We start from the raw sequence: 16,100 nt of genomic DNA on the forward strand, positions 1-16,100 counted from the left end.
TTTTTTGAGACGGGGTGTTGTTCTGTTGCCCAGGCTAGAGTGCAGTGGTGTGATCTCAGCTCACTGCAACCTCCACCTTCCAAGTTCAAGTGATTCTCCTACTTCAGCCTCCTGAGTAGTTGGGATAACAGGCACCCCCCTTTAAATTTTTGGTAGAGATGGGGTTTCACCATGTTGGTCATGCCTGTCTTGAACTCCTGACCTTGTGATCCACCCGCCTCAGCCCCCCAAAATGCTGGAATTACAGGTGTGAGCCACCGTGCCCGGCCAGAGCAGGGCATTTCTTTACTGTCCATACGTGGTAAGTTTTAACATCCGAGACCCTAAGTGTTGGAGACTGCTGCCAACACACACACGCCTTCCTCCACTCTCCCTTCGTGGCAGCCGAAGCTGTCCATAGATTTCAAAGTACCTCCTAGGGTGACTGACAGTACCACCTCTGATTAAAGAGCCAGTATTGTAGGGTTTTTGGGGTTTCCATTTCTGAGAATTGTTCCACTCCAGAGCATTGTTTTGGTCAAGGAAGTGGGGGGTGTATGGATGTCAAACAGCGGGAAGGGCCACACGCAGCCTGCTGCCCCCTTGGGTCTGATGACTCTTGGAAGTGTTAGTGCACGTCCATCTCACACTTCCTGTGGAAGCAGCACTGGCGGACTGTCTGAGGCACGAATATAGGCTGCCCTGTCCTACCAAGTTACATCCTTTCCACTGAGGCAGAAGTGACCAGGGGAAGGGATCCTCGTGATATAACCCACACCGTCCCCACAGTGTGAACGTGGCGTCACTGACACAGTCGGAAATTCGCGACATCATCCTGGGTATGGAGATCTCGGCACCATCACAGCAGCGGCAGCAAATCGCTGAGATTGAGAAGCAGACCAAGGAACAGTCACAGCTGACTGCCACCCAGACTCGCACTGTCAACAAGCATGGCGATGAGATCATCACCTCCACCACCAGCAACTACGAGACCCAGACTTTCTCATCCAAGACTGAGTGGAGGGTCAGGTACTGTGAAGGGCAACATGTGGGGATGGAAAGGCCGCTGGCACTACTGCCGGTGCTGATGTTCTCTACCTGCGTTTAGGGCCATCTCTGCTGCCAACCTGCACCTAAGGACCAATCACATCTATGTTTCATCTGATGACATCAAGGAGACGGGCTACACCTACATCCTTCCCAAGAATGTGCTTAAGAAGTTCATCTGCATATCTGATCTTCGGGCCCAAGTGAGTAAGTGGACCCCGCTAGGCCACAGTGTGTGCCCAACACATTGTACCTGAAACGCAGACCTGAAATGATTAGGGACTTGAGATGCTGGTTTCAAGATTCATGGATGAGTAATTATACAAGGAGAACATCAAGCAGGGTTTTGGGCGCCGTGAGATATTAAAAGCTGTGGAAGTTGAGAGAAGGTAGTAAACATAGTATTGGCACTTAGTCAGAAAATTCCTGATCAGGCGTGTGTGGTGGGTCACGCCTGTAATCCCAACACGTTGGGAGACCGAGGCAGGTGGATTGCTTAAGCACAGGTAAGTTCAAGACCCTGTTCTTACAAGAACAAAAGTGGTTGTAGTCCCATCTCAGGAGGCTGAGGTCACTTGAATCCAGGCAGCCCAAGCAGTGAGCTTAGATGGCACCCCTGCCCTCCAGCCTGGGTAACAGCAAGACCCAATCTCTGTCTCTAACAAAAGAAAAAGAAGAGGCTGGGCGCAGTGGCTCATGACAGTAATCCCAGCATTGTGGGAGGCGGAGGCGGGCAAGTCTCTTGAGCCCGAGTTCAAGAGCAGCCTGGTCAATGTGACGAAACGCTGTCTCTTCCAAAAAAAAAAAAAAAAAAATAGAAAAACTAGCCAGGCATGGTGGCGCACGCTGCTCAGGAGGCTAAGGTGGGAAGATCACCTGAGCTTGGAAGGTGGTGGTTGTAGTGAGCTGAGATTGTGCCAGTGCACACTAACCTGGGTTACAGTGATACCCTGCTTCAAAAAGGAGAAAAGACGCTTAACTTTACTAGTGTATCAGGGATATTCATAGTTTATAAAACACCATTTTGGACTGGGGCAAGTGGATCAGCTGAGGTCAGGAGTTAAAGACTAGCCTGGCCAACATGGCAAAACCCTGTCTCTATTTAAAATATGAAAATTAGCCGGGCATGTTGGGCACCTGTAGTCCCAGCTACTCAGAAGGCTGAGGCAGGAGAATTGCTTGAACCCAGGAGGCGGAGGTTGCGGTGAGCCAAGATCGCACACTGCACTCCAGACTTGTCGACAAAGCGAGACTCCATCTCAAAACAAACCCACTATTTTGTGGCCATCAGGTCAGCAAATTTGAAACGATTCTTAATATCCTGTGTGGGTGAGTTTATAGTAAACAGATCCTCTTTGTTGAAAATGTAAAATTAAAAATACCGCCAAGTGCTGGTTTTCCAGATGTTTTCAGCTTGTGAAAGTACATTGGGCTGTATGTTTGTATGCTCGTTTGCTTATGAACACTGTACTTAATAATCAGCTGGGGAGCTGTGAGCAGTGCAGATCCCTGGACCACACTCAGGCGATTCTGATGTGGTGAGTCTGAGATGAGGTCCATGTCTGACATTTTGAACAAGTGTCCCCGGCTGCTTCAGACAGGGTTCTGATCACATTTTAAGAAACTCTGTCCTCGTTCTTGGGGGAAGGAGGGAAACAGGCTGCAGCTCCAACTCGGAGCTGCTGCTAAAAAGTGTTTTGGTTCCTGACCCCTTTGTCTCCAGATCGCAGGGTACCTGTATGGGGTGAGCCCACCAGATAACCCGCAGGTGAAGGAGATCCGCTGCATCGTGATGGTGCCGCAGTGGGGCACCCACCAGACTGTGCACCTGCCTGGCCAGCTGCCCCAGCACGAGTACCTCAAGGTGAGTGGCAGTGACGGAGCTTGGAAGTGTGGAAGAGCTGGAGCTTCCTGCCCCTCGAGGTAGGCGTGCTACCCTCGTGGGTGCGATTCCTGTCTGCGGATGCGATTCTGAACAGCTCTCTACTACTCTGCCTACAGGAGATGGAACCCTTAGGCTGGATCCACACTCAGCCCAATGAGTCCCCACAGTTGTCACCCCAGGATGTCACCACCCACGCCAAGATCATGGCTGACAACCCATCTTGGGATGGCGAGAAGACCATTATCATCACGTGCAGGTGGGCTTGGGCTTCCTCGGGAGGAGTGAGGTGGCACAGGGACTGCAGGCCAGGGCCCAGAACGTGGCCTGAGCTGCTATGTGTCCTCGCCCTCCCCCAGCTTCACTCCAGGCTCCTGTACGCTGACGGCCTACAAGCTGACCCCCAGTGGCTACGAATGGGGCCGCCAGAACACAGACAAGGGCAACAACCCCAAGGGTTACCTGCCTTCACATTACGAGCGGGTCCAGATGCTGCTGTCCGACCGCTTCCTCGGCTTCTTCATGGTCCCTGCCCAGTCCTCATGGAACTACAACTTCATGGGTAAGTGGGGGTGGCGCTAGGGGTACGTGAGGCCATTGCCCTGCATGCTTGGGGCCCAGCTGGCTGCATGAGGCAGAGGGCCCGTAAACATCTGATGTTCCCTTCTTCCCTAAGGTGTTCGGCATGACCCCAACATGAAGTACGAGCTGCAGCTGGCGAACCCCAAAGAGTTCTACCACGAGGTGCACAGGCCCTCCCACTTCCTCAACTTTGCCCTCCTGCAGGAGGGGGAGGTGTACTCTGCAGACCGGGAGGACCTCTATGCCTAGTCGCTTCCCTGCCTCCTGCCTCAGCCCCGCCGCAGGCTGGTGACATTCAGCAGCTTGGCCCTTTCCCTGTGTGTGTGCTTATTGTGTTGTTGACTTCTTGATGGCCTCATCCTGAATAAAATATAGTAATAAATTTTGTATAAATAGGAGTTTGGGGGCTTTTTTTTTCCCCTGAACTCAGATTCTGGATTTAGGTCTGACAGGTGGCAGGGCTGGGCAGTTCACGGCAAGATGCTGGGCCCAGCCGTGTTGACGGGGAGTTTGAGGCCCTTTCCTCCCTATTCGGGGCTTGGGATTAGAAACCCCCGGACTGGGTGGAGACCTGCGGCGGGGCGGGGCGGGGCTTTCACACTGCTTCCTGGGCCACATTGGCTGGTTCCCGACAACACAGCACTGGAAGGCCTCGCCTCCTTTCCACAGCTCTGCTAGCGCTGCCCTTTCCCGGGTCTCGGAGTTCCGTGGCTTGTGCTGAGTGCTGGGGTGTCCAGCCCAGCCCTTTAAGCTTTCTGGTCACTCCTGATCAGGCAAACAAGCACACAGGCAGGCAGTTTGTGTACAGCCGCGCGGAGGCCAGTGACCCGCCGCCTACCTGTCACCTCTTCCCCGGAGCGCGCCGCTGCCAAGTTGTCCCCATGACTCCAAACACGGGGGCGGAGCCTGGATCGGGCCTGTGGGAGGGCTCCACTCAAGTGACCACAGGCAGCCCTGAGCTCAGCTCCTGGCGCCTGGCTGGAAGGTGGCTGTCCTGCTTCCTGTGACCTTGGGAGTGGAAAGACGGGCCCAGGGGCCTAGGGCACGATCTCCCTTCCCCAAGCCTCCTTCCCTCGCTCCTCCACCCTTCTTGCTTCTACCCCGCCCCCACCGCCCTAAAAGGCTTCCTGGGCCGGAACTGTTTGGTTTTCCCTCTTCCAGTTGGTGGGGGGTCGGGCCCCAGGGCTTTGGGGGACATGGAGCCCAGGAGGGCGGCGCCTGAGGCGCCCAGCTGGGGCCCTCGAGGGGCCGCGGGGCCGGGGACGGTGGCGGAGCTTGTGTACCACCTAGCCGGGGCCCTGGGCACTGAGCTGCAGGAGCTGGCGCGCCGTTTCGGGCCGGAGGCGGCGGCCGGGCTGGTGCCGCTAGTGGTGCGCGCGCTGGAGCTCCTGGAACAGGCTGCCGTGGGGCCCGCCCCGGACTCGGTAAGTCACCGCCCTCCCCTCGCCACCCGCGGGGCCGGCAGGGCGGAAGCCTGAGACCTGGGCTCCCCAGCTGCAGGTGTCGGCGCTGCTGGCCCAGCGGGAGCTGCGGCGACTGCGGGAGGAGAACGAGCGCCTCCGCTGGGAGCTAAGCGCCGGGCCGCAGGGTGAGCGCAGCCCCGGCCAGGGCGGGCGGGTGGCAGCCAGCTCGGGTCCTCCTTCCTCCCGCGGGCCGCACGCCGCCGCTAAGAACGCCCCTTTCTCAGAGGAGCGCGAGCTGCTCCGGCAGCTCAAGGAGGTGACGGACCGACAGCGGGACGAACTGCGGGCTCACAGCCGCGACCTGCGGCAGCGCGGCCAGGAGACCGAGGCGGTGAGCACGGGGCGGGGCGGGGCGGGGCGGGGCGGGGCCCCGGGCACCGCGGCGCCCTGCCTACCCCACCCTTTGCTCCGCCCCCAGTTGCAGGAGCAGTTGCAGCGCCTCCTGCTGGTGAACGCCGAGCTGCGGCAGAAGCTGGCGGCTGTGCAGACCCAGCTGCGTGCCGCGCAAGACCGCGAGACGGAGCGCCAGCAGCCTGGAGGAGGCGCGGCCCCGCCGGCTGAAGAGCGAGCGCGGGGCCAGGCCGGCGGGCCGGGGCACCAGCAGGGGCAGGAGCCCGAACCGGCGACCCCTGAGGACCCGGTGAGTGTCGCACGAGGGCAAGGACCCAGCCCAGGAGGGCGCTCGGGCCAGGTCCGCATCGGCACAGCAGTCCGCGCCCCGGGCCGGCCTCTGTTACCTGTTGGGGCAACTTTGTCCCCCAAGTCTCCCTGCCTGTCACTTCGTCTAGCGTTCCCGCGATGGCCCTCGAGCGCGACCCTCTGACCGTGCCTGTCCTTCTAAAGGCAGAGGCCGCGCAGCCGCCAGGGCGCCCCCGGGAGGCAGGGCAATGCCGCTTCAGCCGGGAGGAGTTTGAGCAGATCCTTCAGGAGCGCAATGAACTCAAAGCCACAGCGTTCCTGCTCAAGGAGGAGCTGGCCTACTTCCAGCGGTGAGGGTGCCGGGAAGCTGAGGGGCTCCGATCACCCCACCTCTTTCTCTCGGCATGGACATGTCCACAGTGACATGGTGACATGTGCCAGGCCTTCGCTGGGTAGTGGGAGGATGTGAATTGCACAGCCCCACCCCTCCACAACGTCACCCAGACACAGAAGAGGGACAGTGCACAGGGTCACCGCTGCAGGCGCCAGGGAAGCTCTCCTAGGAGGGGCACCTAAGCAAAGGTCTGAGGGTGTCAGCAAGGCACAGGTTTCAGGTGTCCAGGGAGGAGCCGCTGCACCGGTACCAGGAGTGAGGCCCACGGCTGCATCTCCACTGCTTTCCCCTGCCCTGCCCCTCTTCTGCAGGGAGCTGCTCACCGACCACCGGGTCCCTGGCCTTCTGCTGGAAGCCATGAAGGTGGCTGTCAGGAAGCAGCGGAAGAAGATCAAGGCCAAGATGTTAGGGACGCCAGAGGAAGCAGAGAGCAGGTGGGTCCCTGCCTGCATCCCCACCGAGCCAGCCCCCTCCCAAGTTCTGCTGAGCCTGATGACCTGGCCTGGTCACCCTCTGAGCCCATTGTCTCAGACTGACCCTGCCACCCCAACGTGCTCTCCCCTCGAGCCTCCCAGCCTGGCCACTTTTAGGGCCTGCTGACCTGGTCTGGCTGGGTCCTGTGGCTGCGGTCCAGGCTGTGCCCTTCTCCCTGGATCTCATGGCTCCCCTTGCCTTGCCTGCCGGCTATCCTGCCTGCCAGTGCTGCCTCCCCACCTTCAGCCTTCAGCTCCTGGCCTTGGCTGGCTCTGTTCTTACGGGGGTGACACCGTAGCTGTGTCAGGGCCGCTGTGTGTTGAGACATAAAGCCTCATCAGGTGCGGTGGCTCACGCCTGTCATCCCAGCACTTTGGGAGGCTGAGGCGGACAGATCACAAGGTCAGGAGTTCGAGACCAGCCTGGCCAACATGGTGAAACCCCGTTTCTACTAAAAATACAAAAATTAGCCGGGTGTGGTGGCGCACACCTGTAATCCCAGCTACTTGGGAGGCTGAGGCAAGAGCATTGCTTGAGACCAGGAGGTGGAGGTTGCAGTGACCTGAGATCATGCCACTGCACTCCAGCCTGGGCGACAGAGCCAGACTCCGTCTCAAAAATAAAATAAAAAATAAAGCCTCAAGACATCCTGCATCTCCCCAGGGTCGCCTTCTCTCCAGCCCTGGGGGCCCTGCTGTCCCTCATCCCCCCTGCTGGATTCCCGGTGTCCCTCAGGCCTTGATCCCTGGCCCTCACGTCTTCTCTCTCCTGTCTCAGTGACGATGAGGATGGCTCCTGGCTCCTGCTCGCTGATGATAAGGATGACCATCCCCCACCCCCAGAGTCCAAAATACGGAGTTTGTATGTTGGGGGAAGGGGAAGGGCAAGAGTGGGGGAGGGAGGAAGGGTCCTGGATCCCCTTTCCTGCTTCCCTGCCTGTCACCCTGCTGTCCTTTGCTCTAAGCAGGCCCTCCCCTCCTGCTTCTCCGACCGACCATCGACCATGGGCCCCATCACCTTCCCACTCCCTCAGGCTGCCCTTCCCTGCCCCTCTCCCCTGTTCTCACCCCCCCACCCGCCCTCTGCCCATGTCCTGGACCTCTCCGGCTTCCTGGCGCAGAGTGCCTCTGGCTGTCTCTCCAGCTTTGGCCTGTGGTATCGCGGGAAAGCCGAATCCCCAGAGGATGAGACCCACAGCCCTGCTCCCGGCAAGCCAGGGGGAGAAGAGGAGACCCAACCACAGTCTCCAGCTCCTGAGCTGCCCCATCCTGCCCGCCAGGAACATCTCTGTCTGGGGGCCTCAGCCGCCCCAGAGGCCTGACTTGGGGACCTGGCTGTGGCTGGATGTGCGACCTCATGAGGACAGGGCTCCCTCCTTCATGGCCTCCCAGGCGTCTTCCCCAGTTCTGGCCTGCACCAGGGCAGCACGGGGGTTCAGCCCACCTCCCTCTCTACGACTCTGTACCAGACCCCTGGGGCCAGATATCAGAGCGCCTCTCTGAGTCTCAGTTTCCCCATCCACGAAATGAGAGCTGGCTCCCCGGGCTTTGTGCGGACGGCCTGAGCTCTTGTAATAAAGAACTGCCCGGAACTCCCAGAAACTGTCCCTCGCCTGTCTGTCCATGTCTGTCTCACCTCCAAGCCCCGCCAGGAGCAGAGGCAGGCCGAGGGGGCCTCAGGGCGCCCTTGGTCAGTCACTGGGTGGGGAGGCTTCTTGCAGCCCCGTCCTTGCTTTGGGATTGCGGTCTGATGGAGGGCCGAGGTGCCCACCCTCGCTCCACCTGCTTCCTCGGTCCCAGCACCCGGGGACCTGCAGCTTCACCCTTCTGGCCCCACCATGCCGAGGCCTGCCACTGGCCTCCTTTCCCTTTCTTGTTTTGAGTGTCGGTCTGTCCTGCAGCCCCCGCCCCCTCAGGGAGGCGCCTCAGGGCTGCCCGCCCCTCCGGCCTGGTTTCCTCAGGAAAAGCCCTGGGAGGAAGCAGGGAGGAGGTCGGGAGCTGTGGGGGCCAGAGTAACCCAGCCCTCCCTGCACGGCTGCCATGGGGCTGCGGCTGCTGCTCCCACTGCTGCTGCTCTGGCCTCAGGGGACTCGGGGGTCCCAGCTGGACCCCAGTGGGCAGCACGTCTGTGTGGCCAGCAGGTGGGTTTCGTGGGAGTCTGACGGGGGTGGCTGAGCCGGTGCTGAGGCCTGTGGGGGAAGGAGGGCGTAGGAAGAGGTCTTGGCGCTGGAAGGACGGGCTGCTGGGGGCCGCCTGGCAGGCAGTGGCTCGCCAGGGCAGATGGTGGAAGGGCCAGGGAAGGAGTGGGGAGGAGCTGGGGACCCCAGAGCTGTACAGGTCCACTAGGCCTCCCCAGGGGGCTAAGGCAGCCTCTCCCACCTCACAGAGACAGTGATCCACGCTGCTCGGGGGCAGGCCGCACCCCGCCACTCCCGCTGACCCCTTTCTGCCCCACAGCCCCTCTGCTGAGCTGCAGTGCTGCGCAGGCTGGAGGCAGAAAGACCAAGAATGCAGCATCCGTGAGTACCCAGGACAGACCCCCAGCCAAGGAGAAGGGAGGACGCAGCCAGCGACAGCCCCTCCTGCCTCCCCCTGGGGCCTGCTTCCCTCCCACCCAGGAGCCAGGCTTTCTCCTGCGATGCCCCCAGCCCTGAAGGGGCACCCCTTGAGGAGGCTTGGCCCCCAGAGCCAGTGAGAGGGCGGAGCTGTCCCCTGGTCCTGCCCATCTTTCCAACCTGGGTGGGTGTCTTTCAGCCATCTGTGAGGGGCCGGACGCCTGCCAGGAAGACGAGGTGTGTGTGAAGCCGGGCCTCTGTCGGTGCAAACCTGGGTTCTTTGGGGCCCACTGCAGCTCCCGTGAGTCCCAGGGGCAGGACGAGGTTGCTGGGCAGAGCTGGGCACGGGGGCGGTGGTGTCGGGGAGGCAAGGCAGGTACCGAGCAGCCTCAGGACAGCAGGGTCAGAACCCCTCCCAGCCTCTGAGGAGTCAAGGTCCAGAGACAGGAAGTGACACACTCCTGGGGGATGGTCTGGGGCACTGGGTTTTCACCGACATCCACAAAGCCCTGCCCACCTGAGTATCTTTCTGTTCCACTTCTCGGAAAACCTGTGACTCTTGTTAACTGCAACATGACTGTGTTCCTGGTCTTTCCCACATACGTCTTTTACATGGACGGTGGAGGGAAGGAGGTCCTGCTGGGCTGTGTGCCCTCTCTGGCCGAAACAGAGAGAAGGGGAAGGGGTTGGGTAGCAGGAGAGCCGGAGGGTGGGCATCAGCAATCAAGGGATCACTAGGGGAAGGGCTGCTTCTCCTGCCACCCTGGCGGGCAGCATCCAGGCCTGAGATCGGGAGGGAGTCCTGCTCTTCTCCAGCCCAGTAGGGATCGATCTCTGCGGGGAGGAGCGGCATGAAGGCAGCCCCTCCCCCCACCTCTACCTGGGACTCTGGGCAAGTCCCCTGCCCACTCGGGATCACTGAGTGTGTTCTGGAGTGGGAGGCGGGAGGCTGAGCCATGGCGAAGGGTTTTCTGTAGGTCAGAGCAGAGCAGGAAGTGACTGTTGCTCAGACAGGCTGCCGGATGTTCCAAGGGTCTGTCCCCGGTCCCCGGTCCTCGGAGGGTGGGCCGGCGCCCCTTTTCCTTGTGAAGGGGATGCAGGGTCAGGATCCACGCGCGCCCTGAGCCCGCTGACCCCTTCCTTCCCACCCCGCAGGCTGCCCGGGCCAGTACTGGGGCCCCGACTGCCGCGAGAGCTGTCCCTGCCACCCACACGGCCAGTGCGAGCCGGCCACAGGCGCGTGCCAGTGCCAAGCCGACCGCTGGGGCGCCCGCTGCGAGTTCGCGTGCGCGTGCGGCCCCCACGGCCGCTGCGACCCTGCCACTGGCGTGTGCCACTGCGAGCCGGGCTGGTGGTCGTCCACCTGCCGCCGCCCGTGCCAATGCAACCCCGCAGCGGCGCGCTGTGATCAGGCCACGGGCGCCTGCGTGTGCCAGCCGGGCTGGTGGGGCCGCCGCTGCAGCTTCCGCTGCGCCTGCCATGGCTCCCCGTGCGAGCAGGACTTGGGCCGCTGCGCCTGCCGGCCGGGCTGGTGGGGCCCCAACTGCCGGCAGCAGTGCCAGTGCGAGCGCGGCCAATGTAGCCCCGCCTCTGGCCAGTGCACCTGCCCGCCGGGCTTCCGCGGAGCGCGCTGCGAGCTGCCTTGCCAGGCCGGGAGCTACGGGGTGCAGTGCGGACTCAGGTGAGCGGACAGGGCGGGCACAGGTGAGTGGGGCGGGGCGGGCAGGTGAGCGAGGCGGGGTGGACACAGGTGAGCAGGGCGGGGCGGGGCGAACACGAGTGAGCAGGGCGGACAGGTGAGTGGGGCGGGGCGGGCAGATGAGCGAGGCAGAGTGGACACAGGTGAGCAGGGCGGGGCGGGGCGGACACAGGTGGGCGGGGCGGGGGAGCCAGGAGGAGGGGTCAGGGCTTAGCAGTGCTCCCCTCAAAAAACATACAAAGCAGAGACGTGAAAGGGGAAAGAACGGTCGGGCGCGGTGGCTCACGCCTGTAATCCCAGCACTTTGGGAGGCTGAGGCGGGAGGATCACCTGAGGTCAGGAGTTGGAGACCAGCCTGGCCAACATGGAGAAACCCCATCTCTACTAAAAATGCAAAAATCAGCCAGGCATAGTGGCGGGTGCCTGTAGTCCCAGCTACTCGGGTAGGCTAAGGCAGGAGAATCGCTGGAACCCGGGAGGCGGAGGTTGCAGTGATCGCCCCACTGCACTCCAGCCTGGTCAACAGAGGGATATTCCGTCTCAAGAAAACAAAACAGGGACTCCATGTTTGGGTCCCCTTCCACGAACACTCCCTTAGTGGAAGCCGTCTTTCTCTCTCCTGGATTTCCCCTCTGGGGCCCCCTTCCACACCCTCTCTGGAAGCCTGTCTTCCCCTCCTAGACTCCATCTCTCTCTATTCCCTTCCACTCAGTGTGGAGCTGCTTTCCTCTCCTGGATCCCATCTTTGTGGATTCTCTCACTCAGCCTGAGAGTTAGCTGTTTCTCTCTCTTTCTCCTGTTTCTCTCCCTAAATAAATGACTTTCTTTCTTTCCTTTTTTTTTTTTTTAAATAAGAAATGCTTGACGAATTTGCGTCATCTTTGCACAGGGGCCATGCTAATCTTCTCTGTATCGTTCCAATTTTAGTGTATGTGCTGCTGAAGTGAGCACATAAATGACTTTCTACAAACAAGAAAAGAAAACAATTTATTTAATTTTTATTTTTACGCTTTTATTTTTACTTTTTTATTTTTATTTTTTTGAGACGGAGTCTTGCCCTGTTGATAGGCTGGAGTGCAGTGGTGCGATCTCGCCTCACAGAAATCTCCACCTCCCAGGTTCAAGCAATTCTCCTCCCTCAGCCTCCCTAGTGGCTGGGACTACAGACGCGCCCACCATACCCAGCTAATGTTTGTATTTTTAGTAGAGACGGGGTTTCACCATATAGGTCTCTATCTTCTTACCTCGTGATCCACCCGCCTCGGCCTCCCAAAGTGCTGGGATTACAGGCGTGAGCCACCGCACCCAGTCAAAAGGTTAAAAAACCCTTTGTTGCCCCCCGTCCAGCCGCACCTGCTCATTTCATCTGATTACTGCTTTGCAAAAAGTACTAGTCCTGCTCACAGGCCAGATGTAGATAATGAATGGGTCGAGTGACCAGACGTCCTGGGCAAGATCCCTTTAGGACTCAGTGGTTTTCAAACTTTGACCAGCTCCACTCACAGTAAGAAATTTCATCCATGGATGGGCGTGGTGGCTCACGCCTGTAATCCCGGCACTTTGGCAGGCCCAGGTGGGCAGATCACCTGAGGGTCAAGAGTTCGAGACTGGCCTGACCAACACTGAGAAACCTCATCTCTACTAAAAATACAAAAAATTAGCTGGGCGTGGTAGCACATGCCTGAAATCCCAGCTGCTCAGGAGGCCGAGGTAGGAGAATCACATGAACACAGGAGGCAGACGTTGTGTTGAGCCGAGATTGTGCTATTGCGCTCCAGCCTGGGCAACAAGATCGAAACTCCATCTCAAAGAAAAATTTTCATCCCTGGCTAGGTGCAGTGGCTCATGCCTGTAATCCCAGCACTTTGGGAGGCCGAGGCGGGTGGATCACCTGAGGTCAGGAGTTCAAGACCAGCCTGACCAACAAGGTGAAACCCCGTCTCTACTAAAAATACAAAAAAGTAGCCAGGTGTGGTGGCGTGCCTGTAGTCCCAGCTACTCAGGAGGCTGAGGCAAGAGAATCACTTGAACCCAGGAGACAGAGGTTGCAGTGAGCCGAGATCAGTCCACTGCACTCCAGCCTGGGCAACAGAGTGAGAATATGTCTCAGAAAAAAAAAAATTGTCATCTGATCCAACATATATAACTGAAATATTATTTCAGTTTTATTTAACTGAAATAGGATTTATTTATTTATTTTAGAGACAGAGTCTCACTCTGTTGCTCAGGCTGGAGTGCAGTGGCGCCATCTCTGCTCACTGAAGCCTCCACTTCCCAGGCTCAAGCAATTCTCTCATCTCAGCCTCCCGAGCAGCTGAGATTACAGGCTCGTGCCACACACCCGGCTAATTTTTATAGTGACAGTGGGTTCACTTTGTTGCCCAGGCTGGTCTCAAACTTCCTCACTCAAGCAATCCACCTGCCTCGGCTTCCCAAAATTCTGGGATTACAGGCATGAGCCACCATGCCCAGCCCTCAAATAAGGATTTTTTTTTTTTTTTTTTTTTGAGACGGAGTCTCACTGTGTCACCCAGACTAGAATGCAGTGCTGTGATCTCATCTCACCGCAACCTCCACCTCTGCCTCCCAGGTTCAAGAGATTCTCCCGCCTCAGCCTCCTGAGTAGCTGGGACTACAGGTGCATGCCATCACACCCAGCTAATTTTTGTATTTTTAGTAGAGATGGGGTTTCACCAAATTGACCAGTCTGGTCTCGAACTCCTGACCTCGTGATCCCTGCCTTGGCCTCCCAAAGTGTGGGGATTACAGGCGTGAGCCACCACTCCCAGCCTCAAATAAGGACTTAACGAGACAACACATACTTTTGTATAATGTGAAATTATATTGGTGACAACAGTGGTCTCCAACCTTTTGGCCCCAGGGACTGGTTTCATGGAAGACAGATTTTCTATTATTACACTGTAATCTATAATGAAATCATTATATGACTCACCATAACATAGAATCAGCGGGAGCCCTGAGCTTGTTTTCCTGCAACTAGGTGGTCCCATTGGGGCTGACAGGAGGCACTGACAGATCATCAGGCATTAGATTCTCATAAAGAGCATGTAACCTGGATCCTTCCTGTCACAGCTCACAGTAGGATTGGGCTCCTATGAGAATCTAAGGCCATGGCATATCTGCCTGGCGCCGGGGCTCAGGTGCTTGCGCTCCCTGGTCATGCTCCCTGGCCACTCATATCTTCGGTGCCGCCTGGCTCCTCACAGCCCACGGACTGTACCAAGGTTTCGAAACCTCTGGGTGAGAAAACTTTATATCTTTTGTGTTTCATATGATGGAGTGGAAGGCACTATCGAGGGCCGGGCGGGGTGGCTCTCGCCTGTAATCCCAGCACTTTGGGAGGCCAAGGCAGGTGGATCACCTGAGGTCAGGAGTTCGAGACCAGCCTGGCCAACATGGTGAAACCCCGTCTCTACTAAAAATACAAAATTAGCCGGGCGTGGTGGTGCATGCCTGTAATCCCAGCTACTTGGGAGGCTGAGGCAGGAGAATCACTTGAACCTGGGAGGCAGAAGTTGCTGTGAACCCAGATCATGCCATTGCACTCCAGCCTGGGCAACAGAGCAAGACTCCATCTCAAAAAAAAAAAAAAGAAAGAAAAAAAAAATTAGCCAGGCATGGTGGCATGTGTCTGTAATCCCAGCTGCCTGAGAGGCTGAGGCAGGAGAATCGCTTGAACCTGAGAGATGGAGGTTGCAGTGACCCCAGATGGCGCCACTGCACTCCAGACTGGGCAACAAGAGTAAACTTGGTCTCAAAAAAAGAAGACAGTACTGAGTCCCATTGATGCCAGATCTCAGGGCAGCTCAGTGTGGAAGGAAGAGAGGGGAAAGGGCAGGAGGGAAGGCTGGGCAGATGGGCCTCAGGTTGGTGGTGCCTCGGCTGCCCTGGATGGGCTGTTGGCTCCTGATGACCCTGGGACTCAGGGAAAGGTGGTCACAGAGCAGGTGCTTTGAAGGAGAGGGATGGGTCCTGTAAGAACCCTCATTGTCTAGCCTCTTCACTGTACAACATGGGGAAATTGAGGCCCAAACCTGCCTGAGTGACCCAGGTGAGACCCGAACACTCTCCAGGGCCCCTGAAGGCCTGCGTGGCTAGTACAGGGATTGGAAGGGGTGGGCACTCCTTCCCTCCACCCCCCAGTGCTCCCACGAAGCCCCTCTCTTCCCAGCTGTGGCCACTGCAAACATGATGAGCCGTGCTCTCCAGACACGGGCAGCTGTGAGTCCTGCCAGCCAGGCTGGAATGGGACCCAGTGCCAGCAGCCCTGCCCGCCTGGCACCTTTGGTGAGAGCTGCGGGCAGCAGTGCCCTCACTGCCGACATGGGGATGCCTGTCAGCCAGATACCGGCCACTGTCAGCACTGCGACCCGGGCTGGCTGAGGCCCAGGTAAGGACACCATTCTGTTCAGGGTGGGGCGCACCTCCCCGCAGGACCCTCACCTCAGCAGCTCTCCTGGGAGTGCCGCCCTGCCCCGACACGCAGGTTCATGCACCCTGAAGCCCCAGGGGCCTCCCTCCTGATGAAGACCAAGGGAGGGCAGTGGGTTCTGGGGGCCTGGGCAGGATTCCGGCTCCCTCCCCTCTGAGGCTTCTGGCCCTTCTCCCGCTCTGGAAACGCGTAGCCTGTCACCTGCTGGGTTGGGCCCCAAGTTCAAGGCCCTATCTGCACCTGAGCTTCACGCTGAGGAGTGGCCAGCCATGTCCCGAGTCCAGGAGCCCGGGGCGGACGGGAGGGCCCCACACTGGGGCCAGGCCTGTCTTGGCTCCCCTGAGTCTTGCCTCACCCAGGTGTGATGACCCCTGCCCCATGGGCACCTTTGGGGAAGACTGTGGCTCTGCCTGCCCCACCTGTGTTCAGGGGGCATGTGACGCTGTGACAGGGGAATGTGTCTGCAGTGCCGGCTACTGGGGGCCCAGGTGCGCACGGGAGTCCTGGGGTCGGGAGGGTACAGGGGCCCAGGTCAGGCCTCCAGGCATGCCCAGAAATCTCCTTGCCCCTCTCCCTGCCTGCCTCCCTTCCCCTAGCCCTCAGCCTGCCTCTCCATGTCACTCTATAGCTGCAATGCCTCCTGCCCAGCTGGCTTCTATGGAAACAACTGCTCGGTTCCCTGTGAATGCCCAGAGGGACTCTGCCACCCTGTCTCTGGGTCCTGCCAGCCGGGTAAGGTGGAGGGAGCCTGCAGGGTGCACTAGGCAGGGAAAGCGGGCCCGCCACGCAGGCTCCAGGGCCGGTCCCTTGCCAGGGAGTCTCAGCTCACCTCAGAGACATTCCTTTTTTTTTTTTTTTTTTTTTTTTTGAGACGGAGTCTCGCTCTGTCACCCAGACTAGAGTGCAGTGTTGTGATCTCGGCTCACTGCAACCT

At 58.9% G+C, this 16,100-nt stretch overlaps 3 protein-coding genes and 1 non-coding gene across 8 annotated transcripts in view; 3 read left to right on the plus strand and 1 right to left on the minus strand.

Annotated features, from left to right (window-relative positions):
- The window catches only part of PRPF8 (pre-mRNA processing factor 8), a 35,059-nt gene extending 31,171 nt beyond the window's left edge, over window positions 1–3,888 (plus strand). Inside the window, exons 38-43 of the mRNA XM_017541659.2 lie at window positions 769–1,008; window positions 1,088–1,229; window positions 2,750–2,890; window positions 3,028–3,167; window positions 3,268–3,470; window positions 3,585–3,888. Coding sequence (XP_017397148.1) covers window positions 769–1,008; window positions 1,088–1,229; window positions 2,750–2,890; window positions 3,028–3,167; window positions 3,268–3,470; window positions 3,585–3,739 — 1,021 coding nt within the window. The 3' untranslated portion in view covers window positions 3,740–3,888. The remainder of the gene's footprint in view (window positions 1–768; window positions 1,009–1,087; window positions 1,230–2,749; window positions 2,891–3,027; window positions 3,168–3,267; window positions 3,471–3,584) is intronic.
- Window positions 3,889–4,383: 495 nt separating this feature from the next.
- Window positions 4,384–8,066, plus strand: LOC108313326 (Rab interacting lysosomal protein). 4 transcript variants are annotated; one of them, XM_017541666.2, is made up of 8 exons: window positions 4,396–4,914; window positions 4,985–5,078; window positions 5,178–5,284; window positions 5,372–5,593; window positions 5,797–5,942; window positions 6,298–6,420; window positions 7,238–7,321; window positions 7,604–8,066. In XM_017541666.2, exons 1-8 carry the CDS (start codon window positions 4,687–4,689, stop codon window positions 7,779–7,781), a joined length of 1,182 nt encoding a protein of 393 aa, XP_017397155.1. In that variant the 5' UTR covers window positions 4,396–4,686; the 3' UTR covers window positions 7,782–8,066. The 4 variants fall into 4 exon arrangements, with proteins under 4 accessions (XP_037599090.1, XP_017397151.1, XP_017397153.1 ...); XM_017541662.2 differs by having other exon boundaries at window positions 4,395–4,914; window positions 5,178–5,593; window positions 7,604–8,061; XM_017541664.2 differs by having other exon boundaries at window positions 4,395–4,914; window positions 4,991–5,078; window positions 5,178–5,593; window positions 7,604–8,061.
- A 101-nt stretch (window positions 8,067–8,167) lies between these two features.
- Window positions 8,168–16,100, plus strand: part of SCARF1 (scavenger receptor class F member 1) — a 14,225-nt gene continuing 6,292 nt past the window's right edge. For both annotated transcript variants that reach the window (XM_017541660.2, XM_017541661.2), the window contains exons 1-7: window positions 8,168–8,600; window positions 8,917–8,978; window positions 9,214–9,315; window positions 10,170–10,695; window positions 14,906–15,124; window positions 15,526–15,654; window positions 15,795–15,898. In XM_017541660.2, the coding sequence (XP_017397149.1) occupies window positions 8,500–8,600; window positions 8,917–8,978; window positions 9,214–9,315; window positions 10,170–10,695; window positions 14,906–15,124; window positions 15,526–15,654; window positions 15,795–15,898 (1,243 nt within the window). In that variant the 5' untranslated portion in view covers window positions 8,168–8,499. The remainder of the gene's footprint in view (window positions 8,601–8,916; window positions 8,979–9,213; window positions 9,316–10,169; window positions 10,696–14,905; window positions 15,125–15,525; window positions 15,655–15,794; window positions 15,899–16,100) is intronic.
- LOC119473176 lies at window positions 11,560–11,664 on the minus strand. The gene has a single exon (XR_005202380.1). It is a non-coding gene; the product is annotated as a U6 spliceosomal RNA (small nuclear RNA).

The sequence above is a fragment of the Cebus imitator genome, unplaced genomic scaffold (genome assembly GCF_001604975.1).
Source record: "Cebus imitator isolate Cc_AM_T3 unplaced genomic scaffold, Cebus_imitator-1.0 Scaffold136, whole genome shotgun sequence".
Lineage (NCBI taxonomy): Eukaryota > Metazoa > Chordata > Mammalia > Primates > Cebidae > Cebus > Cebus imitator.

Bases quoted from the DNA above. Each gene is read 5' to 3' on its own strand.
- LOC108313326 (XM_017541662.2), top strand. From the start codon at position 4,687: ATGGAGCCCAGGAGGGCGGCGCCTGAGGCGCCCAGCTGGGGCCCTCGA. The intron at 4,915-4,984 runs GTAAGTCACCGC...TGGGCTCCCCAG, and splicing joins TGGGGCCCGCCCCGGACTCG to CTGCAGGTGTCGGCGCTGCT. The intron at 6,421-7,237 runs GTGGGTCCCTGC...CTCCTGTCTCAG, and splicing joins CCAGAGGAAGCAGAGAGCAG to TGACGATGAGGATGGCTCCT.